General features: G+C 43.3%; 1 protein-coding gene across 6 annotated transcripts in view; it reads right to left on the bottom strand.

Annotated features, from left to right (window-relative positions):
- Positions 1 to 1,020: 1,020 nt before the first annotated feature.
- The window catches only part of LOC108933319 (plectin-like), a 116,556-nt gene continuing 98,810 nt past the window's right edge, over positions 1,021 to 18,766 (bottom strand). For 4 of the 6 annotated variants that reach the window (XM_029248179.1, XM_029248180.1, XM_029248182.1 and 1 more), the window contains 11 exons: positions 18,228 to 18,411; positions 17,854 to 17,874; positions 16,905 to 17,062; positions 15,687 to 15,865; positions 15,379 to 15,517; positions 14,207 to 14,563; positions 13,925 to 14,008; positions 13,504 to 13,608; positions 13,255 to 13,353; positions 7,881 to 11,234; positions 1,021 to 7,548 (listed from right to left, as the gene is read on the bottom strand). In XM_029248179.1, coding sequence (XP_029104012.1) covers positions 1,228 to 7,548; positions 7,881 to 11,234; positions 13,255 to 13,353; positions 13,504 to 13,608; positions 13,925 to 14,008; positions 14,207 to 14,563; positions 15,379 to 15,517; positions 15,687 to 15,865; positions 16,905 to 17,062; positions 17,854 to 17,874; positions 18,228 to 18,411 — 11,001 coding nt within the window. In that variant the 3' untranslated portion in view covers positions 1,021 to 1,227. The remainder of the gene's footprint in view (positions 7,549 to 7,880; positions 11,235 to 13,254; positions 13,354 to 13,503; positions 13,609 to 13,924; positions 14,009 to 14,206; positions 14,564 to 15,378; positions 15,518 to 15,686; positions 15,866 to 16,904; positions 17,063 to 17,853; positions 17,875 to 18,227; positions 18,412 to 18,766) is intronic. The other 2 variants (XM_029248181.1, XM_029248184.1) reach the window with 1 other exon arrangement.

Raw genomic sequence — 18,766 nt, 5'->3', positions numbered from 1 at the left:
TTGAATTGTGAGTTATCATTTACATGCATAGTTACCAACAAAGAGTTTTCACTTCTCACAATAGCCACTGTTTATTTGCCCCTAGCAGTGGCACACAACCTGAAACAGTGTATAAGGGATTAATAACCTCCATCTGAGTAGCGCATGTCCTTATTGATCAGTTATTTATGGCTTCATATGGCCAACTAAGTTATTAACAGCTAACAAGACTTTGGTTGTTCCAGTGATAATGTCCCCACAGACCCCTGGTGACTCACTTGAACAATGATTTAGGCCCATTGAGAAAGTCTTCAGCAAAGTCATGGCTCTTGTGGTATCATCCATGAGGCTTGACGTGTGTACGGTGAGCTTGAGAATAGTGACTGTGACCTTTCTGTCAATTTGCTCCTTGAGTTGTTTCTGTTTTCTTCCATGAGCTGTTTCTCAGCTTCTGAAGAATGCTTCTGGCATCACTGGAAAGTTGAGCTCTTTCAAGAAGTACAGTAAGTAGATATGCATTTTTCTAACTTTGTAGAAATTTAAGGGGGTATAAATCCAATTGACACTGGGCGAAGATCAGTAAAACTTTTTTGGCAGAATACCCTTGGCAGTGCGGCATATGTAAAAAGTTGCTAAAGGTTGCATCTTGTCGCATTTTCCTACAGTGTTAAGCTCAATTCAGATATTTTCCTATTCTGCTCTGCAGACAGCAAGATATTTTTTCTGAACTTAGCTAGATAACTTAATAAAACAAATGATGTGACACATATACACATACACAGAAATGTAAAGCCATATACATAACATTTTGAATCTAGAAGATTTCACCTACATTTACCTTTTTTTGCACTAGAACTCAGACAAAAATTTAGAAAAAAGCTGAAAACATCTTTCAAAAGAACACATTTCAAATGGTTTACTACAATAAAACGGTATAATAGTGCTAGCCAGTGCTTAAATGTTATATCAACTGCAATATGAAATGAGGAAAAAATATATATATCAAGGTAGTTGATTAACTAAATACATTTATATTATGGATGCAATTATATAAATTGTTATTTTAATTTATTCCACAGTATAAAAAAATAAGGCAAGACAGGTATGCTTCAACACTGAATAGTTGACCTACATAAAGTATATGTTGTGTATGGATTTAAAGCCGGAAATAATATGAGATTTAAACAGAACTGCGATGATCAAATTGAACCATATGCAGAGCAGAATAAATATGTTAATTAAAAAAAATTATGCAACTGATAAGTAATGTGGTAATACTGGGATTAGTGTTCCTTGTTCTTCAGAACTGCAGGTCCAGCTGTTTGCAAGTAACAGAGGAATTTTTGTTAACTCATTCAGGTTTATGCCACTGTGTGGTCCAGCATCATATCGCCGGCCATAGCTAGCAGAGCTGTAAGGGGAAGAGAAGTTCATGGAAAATCCAGAACCCGTTGCATCAAAACTGCCCCGTCTGGAGCCTGACCTGGAGCCAGTCCTGGATCCAGAGCGGGATCCGGAAGCTGACCCTGAACCACTGATACTGTAGGGGCTGTACAATCCTTTGCTTGACTGTGAAGAGGCCTCCAGCAGACGCAAACCAGAGCCTTCCTCAATCATGCTTCTTTCCATTGCATCTTTGTAGGATATTTTTAGCTTTGTTTTGGGACAGGTCAGGTACTTGGAGTAAGCGCTTACATCTCTTAGTTTCTGCGCAGTGCGTGGATCAAGGGTACCTTTCTTGATAGCATCATCCAGTGAGACTCTGCCAGCCACATCTGGTTCAATCAATCCACCAGTAAGGTACTGCACCTCCAGGAAGCGCTGACCAGCTTCATAGTAAAGCCAGCCCTTTTTCAAAGCTTGAGCAGCAGACATCTTTGATTTCGTTCTGGGATCTTCAAATCCATTGAAGGCTTTCTGGGCAAGATTTATGCGGTCAACCATTATTTTATCCACAAGTCCTTTGTTCACAGCATCAGCAACTGAGAACTTCTCCCCAGTGCTGGGGTCAATGATGCCACCTGTACAGGCCTGGGCTTCCAGCAGTCTTTGACCAGTTATGTTGTCAACAAGATTTCGATGCATGGCTTCAGTAACAGATACCTTTTCCAAAGTGTCTGTATCCAAGATTCCGGCAATGGGGCCTGTTTCTTCTGTTGGGTCATTCCAAGTAGTTGCAGGAGTTCTAATGGAAGAGGCAGGGCTCATTGGGTATGATGAAGTGGACCCAAAAGATGAGGACCGGGAACGGGAGCCACTCATGTTCCCAGACAACATGTCAGCAAATTCTGTGATGGATAAAGTGCCAGCCCGATATTGATCAAGTGCCGACTTGTCAATGAGTCCTCGTGAGATGGCATCATCAATGTCATACTGTCGTCCAGACCTACGGTCAATGATCATGGATTTCACAACTCCATCAGAGGATGAGATGGTGATTTCTTCCCATTCACATTCCTGCTCTGCTAGCTCATTATATGTTTGATGATCAATAAGCCCTTTGCTGTACGCTTCATAAACAGACATTTCTTTGCCCGTCTCTGGATCCACTATGACTACTCTGCGTTTGCGAACAGAGGACTTGGAGGACGTTTTCCTCTCCCGCTTCTTCTCCTTCAGAAGCAAAAGTGCAAGTCCAGTTTCTGGGTCAATAATGCATCTTTCCATCAGCTGAAGATAGGTCAGATTCTCCTCAGTGTTTGGGTCAAAGAAACCTTTGGTGTCATCAGATGGGTCAGTAAGAATGCTATTCATTTCTTCGTCAAAAAGACCACGCTTGTAAGCTACTTCTACAGGCAAGCGGTGACTTTCCTCTGGATCAATAATTCCACCAGTGGCAATCTGGGCTTCCAACAGGCGAATCCCATGATCTTTCAAAATAAGATTCTTTTTCATAGCTTGGAATAGAGACATAGTTTTCCCAGAATAGGGATCTCTGTAGCCCGTTACAGCACGCTCAGCAGACAGAAGCTTATCTTTGAACTCAGGGCCCACAATTCCTGATTTAACAGCATCATTTACTGTAAGCTTCTGATTCTTTATTGGATCAGTTACATACCCTGTGGCAGCCTGAGCCTCAAGGAGTTCGAAAGCAGTCCCTGGTCTGATCATGTTCTTTTTCATGGCTTGGTAGATTGACAGGCGCTCTTTGCTGGACTCTACAAACACACCAGCAATACAGCTTGTACCTTCAAGGTACTTCTGAAGTCGTTTGCTGACTTCTTCTACAGTGACAAGACCTTCATTGAGCTGATTGGCAGTCTCCTGGTCTATAACCTGAGAACGTAATAGTTCATCCAAAGTAATTTGCTTTCTTAGACCTTTGAACATGAGCCTTCTGTCTGCCAAAGACAACAGGTAAAAACCACCGTCTCTGTCAACTTTGCATCTCATAAGCAGCTGAGCATAAGACACAGGTTCATCTGTGAGTGGGTCAATGTATTCTTTGATGTCGCTATTTGGATCAGAAATCCTTTCATTTGTCTCTTTGTTGATGTATCCACGCTGCATGGCAATATCAGTTGGGAGGTGAAAATTGTACTCAGGGTCCATAAAACCACCAGTAGCAGACTGTGCCTCCAGAAGCCTCAGAGCATAATCCTCTGGGATGAGGTCTTTTTTCATAGCTTGGAAGAGAGAAATTTTTTTCCCACTGTAAGGATCCCTATAGCCAGTGACGGCTCGCTCAGCTGAAAGAAGTTTATCATGTAACTCTGGACCGACAACACCCTTACGGACAGCCTCATCTACTGTTAGCATTTGATCTTTAACAGGATCAATGATAAATCCAGTTGCAGCCTGGGCCTCCAAAAGGCTGATTGCAATATCTGGCTTCATTAAACCTCTCTTCATAGCCTGATAAATGCTGATCTTAGTGAAATCAGATTGCACACCAGCAATACTTCCTGTGCCAAACAAGTACCGCTTCACAGTCTCCATCTCCATGATCTCACGAATAGCCTTCTTCCCCTGTTTGAGCTGGTTGTATGTTTCTAGATCAATTATGCGGGCACTGTAGAGCTCTTCAATAGTAACTCGTTTCCTAATGACATCACATGATATAGCATGTTCACTCTTGACAATTTCTCTTTGCTCAATGATTTCAATGATGATTATCATCATCCGTTCCCTTGTAATTCTTCCTGAGCGGTATTCTTCAAGGAGCTTTTTTCTGTCCTCCATGGAAACCAAATCTGAATTCATTACTTCCCAAAGAGACATGGACTTTCCAGCAAGGACTCCATGAGGTATGTCAATTTCAGTACTTGCTAAATCTTTCTGGGCTTGTTCTTCACTGCACTGGTAGGTCTCTTCCACTGTATCAGGAGCCTCACTCTTTGAAAGAGATAAGAAGCACATGCCTGTTTCAGGATCTCTCATGGACCTTTCTTTCAATTGTTTGTAGGTCAAAGTCTCATTTGTGTTGGGATCAGCAAATGCTTTGGAATCAGACAGGGTGCTGGCCATCTTTTTGCTTATATATCCACGTTGACAGGCAACACCAGAGGGCAATCGATGGCTTTTTACAGGGTCAATGATACCTCCAGTGGCCATCTGAGCCTCTAAGAGTGGAATGGCATGCTCTTTCAGAACAAGATCTTTCTGCATTGCTTGGTATAGGGAGATTTTGTTACCTGTGTAAGGGTCTCGATAACCAGTCACTGCTTTTTCAGCAGATAAAAGCTTTTCATGTAGCTCAGGACCAACAACACCAGACTTAACAGCATCATCAACAGTCAGTCGCAGGTTATTAGCTGGATCAAGGATGAAACCAGTTGCTGCCTGAGCTTCCAGCAGTGCAAGGCCTGTGCTTTGTCTTAGCAGGTTTTTCTTAATGGCTTGGTAAATGCTGATCTTTTCTTTTGTTGGCTCAACATATATGCCTGCAATGCTGTCTTCCCCCTTCAAGTACTTCTTCACTGAGTCACTCTCACTGATTTCTTTCAGTGTCTTTTTACCTGTCTGCAGCAGATCAAAGGTATCTTTGTCAATGATTTTAGACTCAAGTAGTGAGATGGCAGAGACAGGAGCTCTAAGTCCTTCAAATGTAGGCTCTGCTTGTTTCTTGCTCTCTTTTTCCTCGATAATAGTAATAACGATCTTAATGATCTTTTCAATAGTAACTTTACCAGTTCTGTACTGTCTGATCAGGTCAATTCTTTGCTCCTCTGTTATGTATTCTGAGTTTATGATCTCCCAGATAGTTACTTTTCTTCCTTTGAACGGCCCCGAGTGCAACTCCACTGTTGCCTGATTCAGAACCTCTTCAGTCTCCATATCAGAATATGTACGCTCCTCTTTTGACTTGATGGCTTCGTCTGAAAGTGGCAGCAGTTGCAGACCAGTCTGTTTATCAGTAATGCATCTGTTCTGGAGTTCTAAGTATGACACATGCTCCTGGTTATTAGGATCATAAAAAACTTTGGTGTGATCAGTTGGAGCGCTCAAGAATTTGTTCATTTCATCATCAAAATAGCCCCGTCTGTAGGCCACATCATGTGGGATGTGATAACTCTTTACTGGGTCAATGATTCCCCCAGTGGCTAACTGAGCCTCAAGGAGACGAATGCCCTGGTCTTTGTTTATCAGGTCCTTTTTCATAGCTTCAAACAAGGAAACAGTCCTTCCTGTGTAGGGATCTTTGTATCCAGTAACTGCTCTTTCAGCAGACAGGAGCTTTTCATGCAACTCAGGACCCACAAGACCTGATTTGACAGCCTCATCAACAGTGAACTTCTGATTTGTGACTGGGTCAATCATAAACCCAGATCCAGCTTGAGCTTCTAGAAGATTTAATGCAGGTTCTGCTTTCAGTAAGCCTTTTTTCATGGCTTGATAGAAAGGAATTTTCTCATTTGTTGACTCAACAATTACTCCAGCTATACTGTTTTTACCTTTCAAAGCATCCTTAACATTCTCAATATCAGATACCTGTTTAACAGACATTGTGCCATTGTTCAACTTGTTGTATATGTCTTTGTTAATAATCTTTGTGTCCAGGAGCTCTGTGGCTGGGACAAGAGTCCTAAGACCATTAAAAGCAATTTCAGGCTTTTTCTCTTTGTCCTCCACTACAGTAATAACAATTTTAATGATTTTCTCCACTGTGATTTTTCCTGTCTTGTACTGTCGAATTAGATCCCTTCTTTGCTCCTCTGTGAAGTACTCAGAGTTGATGATTTCCCAGATTGTGACAGTTTTCCCCTTGAATCTTCCAAATGGAACAGAAACTGTAGCTTTGCTGAACACATCCCGAGTTTCTTCATCTGTGTATGTTCTTTCACTTTGTGCTGCCTTCTCTGTAATAGGCAGGAGAAGTAACCCAGTTTCAGGATCTTTGCTGCATCTTTGAATCAGCTGTGAATATGTCAGGTTTTCCTGAGTGTTTGGATCAAAGAACCCTTTTGTGTCATCAGTAGGATCTGACAGAATTTTGTTCATCTCTGCATCAAATTGCCCTTGCTTGTAGGCCATCTCAGCAGAAACTCTGTGACTGTTCACTGGATCTATGATTCCACCAGTGGCAATCTGAGCTTCAAGCAATCGAACAGCTTGATCATGTCCAATTAATCCTTTTTTCATTGCTTCAAAGAGTGATACTTTGCTACCTGTGTAAGGATCTTTGTATCCTGTGACTGCCCTTTCTGCTGAAAGCAATTTATTGTGCAGTTCAGGACCAACTAGGCCCTCCCTTACAGCTTCATCAACAGAAAGTTTCCTGTTTTTAATAGGGTCTACGATGAAGCCACAGGCAGCCTGAGCTTCCAGAAGCACCATGGCAGTGCCAGGTGCAATCTTTTTCTCTTTCATAGCCTCGTAAACGCTCATTTTTTGATCAGGCTGAATTAAGACTCCACCAATGCTGTCTTTCCCTTTCAGACATGTCTTCAGTTTCTCAGACTTACTAAGGTCTTGCACTGTTGCTTTTCCTTTCTTCAACTTGTCAAACTCTTTTTTGGTCAACAGGCCAATTTCATGCAGCCTTCGTGCTGGGACTTTCTCACGAATGCCATCAAATGCTAGGGGTGATTCTTCATTTCTCTTTGCGCTCTCAGGTACAGACCCAGAACCATTAAAGACAGACTTTGTGGTTTCCACCATTGTCATTGCAATTAGTTCATCCTCAGGAACCACGTCAGTCTGAATCTCAATCTCTCTGGTATGTGATGCTGCTGATTTTTGAGGGACTTGGAGCTGCTCCAGCTTGTCACGCAGCTTTTTGTTCTCCTCAGCCAGCAGTTTCTCCTGCTCAAGTTTCTTCTTTTCAAGTTCTTGCATCTCCTTCTGCTTACTACACATCTTCTCCTCTGCCTCCTTTTGCTTCTTCAGAGCAGCATCCATAGCAGCCTGCAGTTGTTTCTTCTCCTCCTCCATTTGCTTCCTTAAACGTTCTTGTTCATCTTTAAGAGCTTTAGCCTTCTTAGCCTCTTCATCATACTGTTTCTCCAGTTTATTTTTCTCTTCCTCAATAAGCTTTTCTTTTTTCAGAAGCATTTCTTTTTCTGTTAAGAAGACCTGCTGAAGGACATTCTTTTCTTGTTTAATTTGTTCCTCTTGAGCAGTGGCCATCTATTATGAAAAGAGAACAAAATATTTGCACAAAGTATGTCACAATATTACTACTACATTATAGCAATTACACTCAAGTTTTGTTTGGGTTATGTTCATTAAAAATTTAATTCAAATTTAAATAAAATACAGCTTGCTTATGGAACAAGAATGCATGTTTTAACCTTATCAAATTTTGAAAACATTCATTTGTAAACTGTCAGTCATCTGACATTACCACTCTAATTACTATGAACAGATAAATGTGAATCTCATAAGCAAGGTTATTCTTAAAAAAAGTGTTAATTAAAAAGCAAATAACTATATTAGTGAGAAGTTGAATTGCATAGTACCTCTTTAGACTTATTTTGCAGTTCTGCTGCCTCCTTTTTGAGTTTCTCCTTTTCATTTTCAAGATTCGCAATAGCTTTCCGTAACTCATCTGCTTCTTTATTGCTGTGTAACCTCTGAGCTTCTAACTGCTCCATCGCTGTGAATTTTTCAGCTGTTGCTTTCTCTGTTTCAAGAAGACGAGCACTGATGCTGTTTGCCTGTTCCTTAAATTTCTGGGCTTCCTCTTCAGCTTTAGACTGGGCATCACTGAGCTGAGAAACTCTGAGCTTCAGTTTCTCTGCTTCAGCTGTAATCTCCTGTTGCCTCAAGCGCTCTACCTCTAAGGACTTCTGAAAACCTTCCATCTCCTCTTCTAAGCGCCTCTCCATCTGCTGCTTGTCCTGGAGCAACTTCTGAGCTTGCTCTTGAGCCAAGTCCTTCTGTTTCTGAAGCTCCTCTGCCTCTTCTTTCAATTTAGTTGCCTCTTGTATTACTTGCATTTTCTCCTTGAGGGTTTTCTCAGCAAGGATCCTCTGCTGAGCCAGGTCAGATTCCGCAATCTGCCTCATCCGAGCAGCCTCCTGAGCTTCTACACTGAGTCGGGCAGCATCTTCTGCCAGCTTTTTCATTTTCTCAGCTTCCTCTTCCAAAAGCTTCTGACTACTGTCTTTGTCCTTCTTGATCAATCTCTTGTTCTCTTCTTCAATTTGGAGCTTAAGTTTGATCAGCTCTTCCATCTGGACCTTGACTTTAAAGAGCTCATCTTCTACCTGGGCTTTCTGCTTGACTGCATCGCTGACCTCATCCTTGAGACGCTTCAGCTCATCATCGAGAACACCTTTCTGCTTATCTGTCTCTTCCAGCTGTAATTTTACCTTGGACAATTCCTTCTCAACTTGAGACTTCTGCTTAAGTGTTTTCTCAGCAAGTTTTTTCTGTTTTGCCATTTCAGCATCAGCTTGTTGCTTCTGTTGCAAAGCAGCTGCCTCGGCCTCTGCTCGCTTGGAGGCCTCAAGTTCTGCCTCCTTTCTTAGTCTTTCAGCATCTTCCTGAGCTTTGGCTTGCTTGGCAGCCTCCTTTTCGGCAGCCTGCTTCTGTCGCTCAGCATCTTCTGCTTGTTGACGAAGGAGAGCAGCCTCTTTTTCTGCCTTCTCTTTTGCCTTTTCTGCTTCTTCAGCAAGTTTCTTTGCCTTCTCAAACTCTTCCTGCAGCTTGTCCTGCATAAGTTTGTCCTCCTTCTGCTGGACAAGGACATGTTGTACTTTCTGCTCTGCTGCAAGGCACTTTTGTGCTGCTTCTTTGGCGAGAAGGATTTGTTTCTCCGCTTCCTTGTCAGCATCCTCCTTCTGTTTGTTAGCCTCAGTGGCTTTTTTCTTAAGGCGTTCAACTTCCTTCTGTGCAGCCTTTCGCTGACTGGCAACCTCTTCCTCAGCAGCGGCTATATTTTTCACTTTTTCCTCAGCTTCCTTCCTCCTACTTTCCTCCTCCAGTGCCAGCTTGCGCAGTTTTTCTGCCTCTTCTTCCGCCTGAACTTTGCTGTGCAAACTCTCTTCTGCAGTGGTTTTCAATGTGGTCAGTTCCAGCTCAAGGCCCTTCTTGTCAGCTGATGCTTTCTCAAAGTTCAGTTTTAGGATGCGAATCTCCTCTTCAATGACAGTCCTCTGTCTCAGAGTTTCTTCCACAATTTTCCTCTGTCTTTCCAGTTCAGAGTCTGATGTTTTCTTCAGTTGAGTGATTTTGTCTTCAATGTCTTTCTTGTGTTGTGCGGCTTGGTCTTCAAGCACCTTCCTCTGATATGCTTCATCTTCTGCTTGTCTTCTCAGCCTCTCATTTTCTGCCTCCTTCTCCTTGAGAGCAATCTGTGCTTCAGTTTTCAACCTAGTTGCCTCATTAATGGCTGCCAGCTTCTCCTTGAGGATTCTCTCAGCTTCTGCCCTTTGGCAAGCTGCTTCCTCTTCGGCAATTTGCCGCTGTTTCTTTGCTTCCTCCGCAATCGATCGCAACTTTGCTGCTTCATCTGCAAGTGTCTTCATCTTTGCTACCTCAGCTTCGAGAAGTTGCTTGCTCTTTTCAGTGTTAGACATGGTGTCTTGCTCTGCTTTTGTCTTGTGCTGGAGAAGGACGTCCATTTCACTCCTCACTTTTGCCAACTCATCTTCCAGCTGTTTTTTCTGTTGAACAGCAGCATTAACGTCATTTTTTAAACGGTTGAGCTCTGCATCCAATAGACTCCTCTGCTGCTGTGCATGTTCAAAGTCAGCCCTCAGACGGATTAGTTCCTGCTCTGCAGAAAGCTTCTGCTGGGCTGTGTCTTCTGCCATTTTCCTTTGTTTCTCCAGCTCTTTCTCTGCCATCTCCTTCTGCTTCAGGGCAGTCTCCTCAGCTTTAGCCCTCTTTTTTGCCTCTCGCTCAGCTTCCTCTTTTTGCCTCTCTGCTTCTTCCTGAGCTCGGGTCTTCTTGAGCGCCTCCTCCTCAGCTTGGAGTCTCAGGCGAAGTGCTTCATTTGCTTTCTGTCTCCACTTTTCCAGCTCCTTTTCGGCATCCTCTCTACTTTTGTCTGCTTCTGCCTGTTGTTTCTTGAGGCGCTCTGCTTCTTCTTGGAGCTGCTTCACGGTGGTGTGCTGCTGCTTCAGAGACTCCTCCAACTGTGTAGTCTTCTCTGCATATGACACACGTTTGGACTGCAGTTCAGCAGCTGTACTTTTTTGTGCCACCTCATGAGCGACTTGGATTTGCCTGTCTTTTTCTACTTCAGCTTGTTTCATCCGTCTCTCGGCCTCCTCAGCTTGTAGCTTAAACTTCTCCAGGTCCTCTAGGGCCTTTTGCTTCTGTTGGGCAGCCTGCTTCTCTGCTTCAGTTTTACGCTTCAGTTCTTCCTCTGCACTGCGCTTCTTCTGGGACTCCTCATTCACCTGCTTGCGCAGCTTCTCGGCCTCTTCCTGGACGGCTTTCCTCAGGCGTTCAGCTTCTGCGGCTCGCCCTCTCAGCTCCTTTAGCTCAGCTTCAGCTGTGGACTTCTGCTTCATTGTTGTCTCTAGCTGGATCCTGATTATATGAATCTCCTCTTCCACTTTGGTACGACTCTGCAGGACTTCCTCCACTTGCTGACTCTTGGACTTAATCTGTTGCTCTGAAAGGTTTTTAAGCTCATGAAGCTCTTGCTGGATGTTTTGTTTCTGCTTCTCCGCATCCACAGCCACAATCTCACGCTTGCTGACCTCCTCCTTCATCCTGAGCTTCAGCTCCTCAGCCTCTTTTTCTGCTTTAGCGATGGCTTTCGCGTGTGCCTCGGCTAACTGCCTCTGTTTCTCTAACTCGGCTTGCATGTCGGCAATTTTTTTCCTCTCTTCCTCTTTAAGTTTCTCGGTAGCTTTCTGTATTAGTTGAAGCAAACAGCAAAGAAAACAACATCAAAATTAAGCACTGTAGGTTAGTTAATTAGTACAATGAAATTATAGCTACATGTAATAAAAACACATGTAGCTACATGGAGATGTCAACATTTTGACATTTTGTAACTAAGGAAAAGTGTTAAAAGCCAGTATATATTGCAATATTGTAATACAGAGCACACTTTTGTAATACATGGAATATTAGCGAGGATGTTATGTTACAACAGTTAATGTATGGGTGACAGAACAAGACATCACTTGTTTCACAACACATTACACAACACATTTTGATCTAGAATGTCAAAATGATATTTTCCTTTTAGTGTCTTTTAAGGAATTCTACCGTTTTGCTAAAATTTTATTTTGCAACCTTAACTGTACTCTACATAAACTCTCCTTACTCTGAGTTAAATAAAAAGAGGGAAAGTGCAAAGGAAATCTAAGAGGATGACAAGGGATATTTGATAAGCAAGAATATAAATTTCTAAGCATTTCAAGATGGAAAAAGTAAAGGTCTAGAGGTCTAGAAAAATAAGGGAAGCATTATATCCTTCAAAAAATTACTAAGCAAGACAGCCAGGAGAGCAACTGCATAGCCAATCCCCAATCCTTTGCCTTAGAAGACACAGCTTAGTGATGCAGCAAAGAAAAAGCATGAGGGTGAACAAGAACTGGCTTCACAATCCCAGGCATTGTATTAACACAGCAGCAAAATCTGGATGCATTTATGTGGGGATAACTCGTTTTCAATTATAATTCAGTTATTTGGATTCAGGCTACTATGTCAATTTGGTCTGGCACACCTTTTGTGTATTTCAGTATGAATGTTAAGTATAATGATAGGAAATTAAGGCTGTAAAATTCAAAAATTACAGAAATATTTTTTACATAAGAGTGTCCAAAGAAACATTACTGTAAGCATGGTTGCTGTGTCTTGTGATAGAATGGCAGAAGTTTAAGACTTAATGCAGGGATTCAAGCCTGGTGATGAAGAATGGGGGAGGCAGACTTGTACTTTCGCTGCTTTATGAATAATTTACCTCTTCAGCGCCCAAAAAGATAAACATTCACCATAACAAAGCACTGGCAAGCAGTTTAGGAAAGCAAACAGAAAAAAAAAGGGTTAGGAAAGAACGGGGAAAATAAAATTGTGTCAACAAGAAAAAAATGTCTGAAAGACATGACAGTCAGTCTGAAGCACGCTCAGTTTGAACCAGAATGAAATAAAAGATCTGGAAAAATTATATGTTGTTTTCAGTGTACATAAAACAAGGTGAACAATATGAATTATCAACAAAGTAATGAGAATACACAGACAACACCATTCATTTATCATGTAATGGTGTTTATGAGGAAAGAACATGATACAAATTTTCTAATCGTTTACAAAAATATAGTTTGGATTGACAGAATATCTTAACCAGAGAGAGTCTGCTTCAGTCTGAGCAAATTCTGTACTTTGTGCAACTGAGCAGCGCCCGCTGAAAAATAAAGCGTTTTCATGTCTTTACACTACATTGTGCAGTGGATGACAGACAAACGGCACTGAAAAATGAGGTGTGGAGCAGCACTAATTATTAGCATTGCTTCGGTTCTCAGTTGTCAACTGCTAAATCTCAATGTACTATAGGATTAGAGTCACAACAGAATTTGTCAACTCCATCCCAAGCAATGGCACAATTGTTATTTCCTATGTACAGTTTACCATTTTCCTTTAAATAGTCATATAATAAGTTGCTGCCAGAAGTTTGGTAATTCAAAATCTATGACAAAAGTACCCAAATGACATCTTTTGCTTCCTATATCATTATGCAGTATTCCTACAATGTTACTTCACTTAATTATACTTACTGGCATCATTAAGGCTGGCTCTTGTTTCTAATTTAACATACTCTGTCTATACACATATACATATATATCCATATTTCATACATTAGACTGTATTTGAGTGCGGTTAAGAGTGTTAGTACTGCGCTGCTTGTTGCAGGTCGCGTCATATTACCTCTTCCTCCTCCAGGCGGCGCTGTGTATCATTAATGAATTTGATATATTGACTGGTCAAAGTCATCAGCTCACTGTAGCGAGTCCTCAGTGTAACGTACTGAGAAAGTGAGGAAAGAAAAAAATGCACTTTTTTCACACCTTTGCTAAATGTTGACAGCACCCAGACTACTTGCCATACTAAGAAGCATGAAGCTTTGAAATGAGACATTAAAACGCTGATTCCCCCTCCCCGAACTTGGAGACAGACCTCCTGGATGATGTTGTCGGCGGCCGATTCCATTTTGGTTTTCTTCATGGGAGAAGCTAAGGGCTCAGCTAGGGCTTTGTATGTTACAAGCTGAAGCTCATAATCCTAAAGACAAGAACACATGTTTTGGGTCTGCTATTCACATCAAATGAAGTCAAGCGAAGTTAACTATTTTCTCCAATAAACACCATCTGCGGAGTTTCTACTGCTCAAAACTGACGATATAAAAAAGATACTGAAATATGCATAGTGACACAATGTAAGGGTTACATCTAAATAGACTGAAAAATAAATATAAATAATGGCAAAAAGGTATCGTATGTAGAGTTAATTCTGGAAGCAAAAAACAGAAGCATGAGCTTGCAGGCATTAAATCAGAGACTACGTAAAATCTATAGTTAATGTGAAATTGCTCGATTACCTTAATGGCGTCAATGTAAGCCTTTGCATATTTCTGACACTCATCCACTTTTCCTTCCTTTTTCTCAATTTCTTCCAAGAGTTTCTGTTTCAGGAGGAATGGATTGGAACAGGACATACTTAGAGCGGAAAAGACCGACTGATTTATTCATATATCTGATGCTGTTCTTCAACAAGCAACGACTTAAAACGTTAAGCTGTTGCTTTTTGTGACAAGAGCTTAAAAGCAATATGTAAAGCACACAGCTGAGTGACATGCAGTGGATGTGTCCAGCTTTCATACCTTCTCCTGCTCCAGCTGTTCCCTCAGGGTCTTGCTGTCCCCTATGGGCACGGCCTGGATCTTCTCCTGTCGCCGCCTGGCGTCGGCGATCCAGCGGATGAGGCCATCGTAGGTCTGGCGGTAGGAGCGCAGCGCGCGTCCCAGCTGCTCCAGCTCGTGCCGGCGAAGGTCGATCTGGGTGAAGACGGCCTGCCAGCGTTCCCGCAGACTGCCGGCGAGCTGCCTGTGGCGGTCAAGCTCGGGGTCGCGCTCGCTGTGCACGCGTGACATGCGCTCGTTGACCGCTGTCGCCTTGCGCAGCTCGTCTTCCAGGTGGCTGAACAGCGGCTGCTGGGCCTCTGCCTCGCCACGCATTTTCTTCTCGCGCAAGCACGCAGATAGAGAGGTAAGTAAAGGGTTCACACAACAATACATATATATCACCTACATTAAACACTTCAGTGTAACACTTTTAGCCATTTCTTTTAGGACAGCTGGTAGTGTAGTGGCTAGAACTGCTGTCTTTGGACCCAAAGGTCGCAGGTTTGATTCCCATCTCCAGCTGCATTATCTTTGAGCAAGATACTTACCCTAAATTGCTCCAGTAAAATGTATGAATGGGGAAGTAATTGTAGGTAAATTAATGTTGTAAGTCACTCTGGAAGAAAGCGTCAGCTAAATGAATAAATGTAGCTTGAATCTGGGAGTATACTTACAGATTTGCATCTTACTAAGGTATCATACTGAATGTTACATTTACTCATTTAGCTGAAGAGTTTCTCCAAAGAGATGTGCAGTGATTATTAACTACAGTTAGGTAACACCTTGGAATACTAAATACAGTACATTAAACTCCTTGCAGAGTTTCACCCATCCACAGAACAGAACAACGCAACACACACACACACACACACACACACACACACACACACCAGGTAGTTCAGAGTCACCAATTCGTTTGAAACACATCTTTGGATTGTAAGGAAACCAGAGCATTAGGAGGAAACCCACAACAACACGGGGAAAACCTATAAACCCCACAAAGGCTGAGTGGGAACAGAACCGACGCCCAACAGCACAGCTCAGGTGCTGCGAAGCACCAGAGCTACCAATTGTTGGATGTGTGAACTGAGAGACTAGCACCTGAAAAAGAACAGCTATGTGTCACTGATGGTAAAGAGCACCGTTTGTACCTGGAGTTCGGTACTGTAGGCCTCCACCTCCTCAGCGCTGTTGGGCACCTTGTTGACCTCCCGCAGGCAGTCCTCAAACTTCTTCAGGGCCTCCTCTGCCCCCTGCGTGTTGCGAATCACCATGTCGATAGTCTTCAGCCTGTCGAGCGAGGAAAAGGAGTTCAGGAATACAAAATCAGACTGACATCTCATCTGTGCTTAACAACATTTCCCTTCTGCAGCACCATAGCCTAGGAGGCTAAACAATTTTCCACGTGGACAGATCTGCTGGCAGAGACAGACCGCGAAGCAAGAGTGGCGGAGCTCACTTGTCCAGATACACCGAGGACAGGCTGTAGACGTGGTCCATCTTCTTCAGGGTAACGTCCAACTCCGAGCGGAGGATGGGAGCCGAGCTGGACTGCGTCGAGGATGCCAGGACCGCCTCGGTCTTCTCCGCCATCTTTTCCAGGTTCTTCTTGATGTCTTCCAGCTCACTTTGAACTTTCTGTTGGCAGAAAAAGAAGCAACAACAGTTAGTCGCAGTTTTTCCATATGAAACAAACCCTTCCTGCTTTGCTAACTTCACAGGCAGAGCTGGAAATAGTTAGGAATTAACAGCGATTATGATACAAAATATGAACTGGACTCGGCTCACTAATTAAGTCCATTCCAACCGTGTGAGAGCGAACAACAGCAGAAAGTACCCAAGGCCTGACATGGCGCTGATCCCCGTGAGAAGGTCCCGCTCGTCTGAGGACCCCTGTGGGGCAAAAGGCCTCCAGCAGGTCAAAGTGGAAGAGCAGGGAGAGCAGCGTGAGCAGGCACACAGCCAGCAGGGACTGCATGAGGCGGAGGACTGGGGCGAGCAGCGACTCCAAGAACCCTTCCCCTAGCTCCATGAGGACCTGGCCTTGAGAGACGCAGCTCGGCACCTTCCGGAAAGCTGCGCAGCCAAGCTGGTTACACCCAGACAGGCACTGGGCTGGTCTGCGCTTCCTGCCTCCGCTTTTATCGGCAGCGTGGGACAGAGTGATTGGTCGAGCCCAACCCTCACTCCGGCTGCCCGCAACTCACACGTGCGCTCTCTCCTCCTGTCCACGTGCTGTCCCCCCCCTCCTTCTGCTGGCAGTGCCAGTCGGCAGCTCCCAGCATCGTGTTCCGCTTCTCGTTTTGCTTTGTTCTAGCTCCTCTCTGTCTTCTCTGTGGAGCAGCCCGGCTACATCACTCCCTTTATTCGTGTCCCCTCCTCTACTAGAGTTTGATAAAGACCTGATGCATTCAGCTCGGCGGTTGGCCATCCACGTTCAGTTTCCATTCTTATTTGTGTTTCATTCATTTAAATGATACAATTAGTAACCTATGTTCAGCAAATATAGCATTTTACCCACGATCATTAATCATTTCAAGCAGCTTGGTACGAGCACCATTATTAAATTCATAAGATGAATGAACACAGAAGAACACAGCCCCGAAGTAGCCAAACTTAAACCTACAGAATGTGTCGGTCTTCCTTTAAGAGGTGGACAGAGCCACGTGCGCTGTACCTTCTGCTCGGAGGTGCGCTGGGCACAGTCCCTCAGCGGCTCCCTGTCCACAGGCTGCCGGATTCGGCTCACGGTACGAGCCTCACAACCCTCCAGCTGTAGCCGCAGGTCCTTCAGCCGGCTGATGTAGCTCCGGCACACAGACTCATCTTGTTCCCCTGGACCGAGAGGTGCTGGTCAGAACGGGTCATCTTTCACAGCTCAACAAGCGTGTAATGAGTAATATATGAAATATGCACTGAATTGTTAAACGACTGTTTATTTCTGTGCTTGACTGATTATGTTAATTGTCACACAGTTTCACACTGGGCTATATTAGGTATTTATCTCATAGCCTTGTAAGTACTGCTCTGCTTTGGCTTGTATAAACATATCCACGGGCAAAGGCATCACCTAAATAATAGTAATAATAATAATAATAATAATAATAATAATAATCTGAAATTGTGTGGAGGCAGGCACAGAACAAGAGCCTACACTACTTCAGTGTCATAAGTGATACTCCAGTGCTTTAATAGCACCTGACAAATATGACAATAACCATTTGCACAGATACTTCACACAGAAAATCTTATGAACTACTTCTGCGGCAAGCTTCAATGCTAAGGTTAAGATCTTAAAATACTGAGTTGAGTTATAAAGTCACAAAAGCTCAATCAATGATTTATGCTCAATTAGAAATGTTTTATATATAGTATTATAATATATATATATATACACACACATATACACATACAGTATATACAGAGGTACAGTATGTGTAAATGTAGTTCAGCCAAAGCGCAACACAAAGCAAACCATGCACTTGGATAAACACACTCTATACACATTCTGCTAGTATTCTACACCAAAACAACGAGTGAAGCTGTCGTGACTGATTCGATTAACCCGTCACATTTCCAGAACGTTCGGCCACGGCTCAACCTGACCCCGGCAGCAGAAAACTCACCCTGGAGTCTGACCAGATACACTGAAATATAAAAGGACCCGTTATACACACTTGTACCTACGGAAGCCAAAGCTGCACACTGGATACTCGAAAGCACAATACATTCAACAGGGGAAAGCATGTGAGAATAATTCTGGTTAACCTACAATGCCTGGTATTTCTGTATTTGTATAACACTAATGACTTCTCTTGAATAAAAAGCATGAATAATAATAACAGCACGCACCACAAAATGAACTGGGGTGTAGAGCCAAATATAAAATGGTTCAAATCACCCTCCAAAACCTTAAAGTAATTTCCGAACAACGAGGGTCTTGATCGATTTCTTGAAAAGCGATGCTGCCGACCGGATGCACGCGGCTGCTCGCGCCCACCTTTCTCCACGGAGCGCAGCAGGGTGTCGTAGTGGTGCGAGGCCTTCTTGTAGCTGCTCTCCACCTGCATGCGGTCGTCAGCCCCGAACAGCTGCGAGTCCTGGCTGTCCCGCAGGAAGTCCTGGTAGTGCAGCTCCAGGTTGCGCAGGACCTGCTTGTACTCCTCCACTTTCAGGGCCTTGAACTGAGCAAGACATGGGATGGGAGGGGTGGGGGGGGTGTCACATGCGGATTCCACTGGCCGTCCCCTCTTGAAGGACATCGCTTAAATAGGAGCAATCTAATTGTCAGCCCTTCGGATGGAGCATTATCTCTTTGTGGAGCAGCGCATTCCATCACCTTACTCCTTGCTGTCGTGATTCAAGGACCCTTTTCAATTATATTAAAAAAGCATACCACACCACAGTACATGGCTACACTGTTTTCACCTTAAAAGCACGTCTGCTTTAGCCCAGCTTGTTAAACACTTAATGTAATTTAATTTTAAATTCAATTTTAAAAAGCCCGACAATAAGTAATCAGATTAAAAAGTATTTTCA

This window comes from Scleropages formosus, chromosome 23, assembly GCF_900964775.1.
Source record: "Scleropages formosus chromosome 23, fSclFor1.1, whole genome shotgun sequence".
NCBI classification, from domain to species: Eukaryota; Metazoa; Chordata; class Actinopteri; order Osteoglossiformes; family Osteoglossidae; genus Scleropages; species Scleropages formosus.
This window is presented reverse-complemented; position numbering and strand designations above follow the sequence as displayed.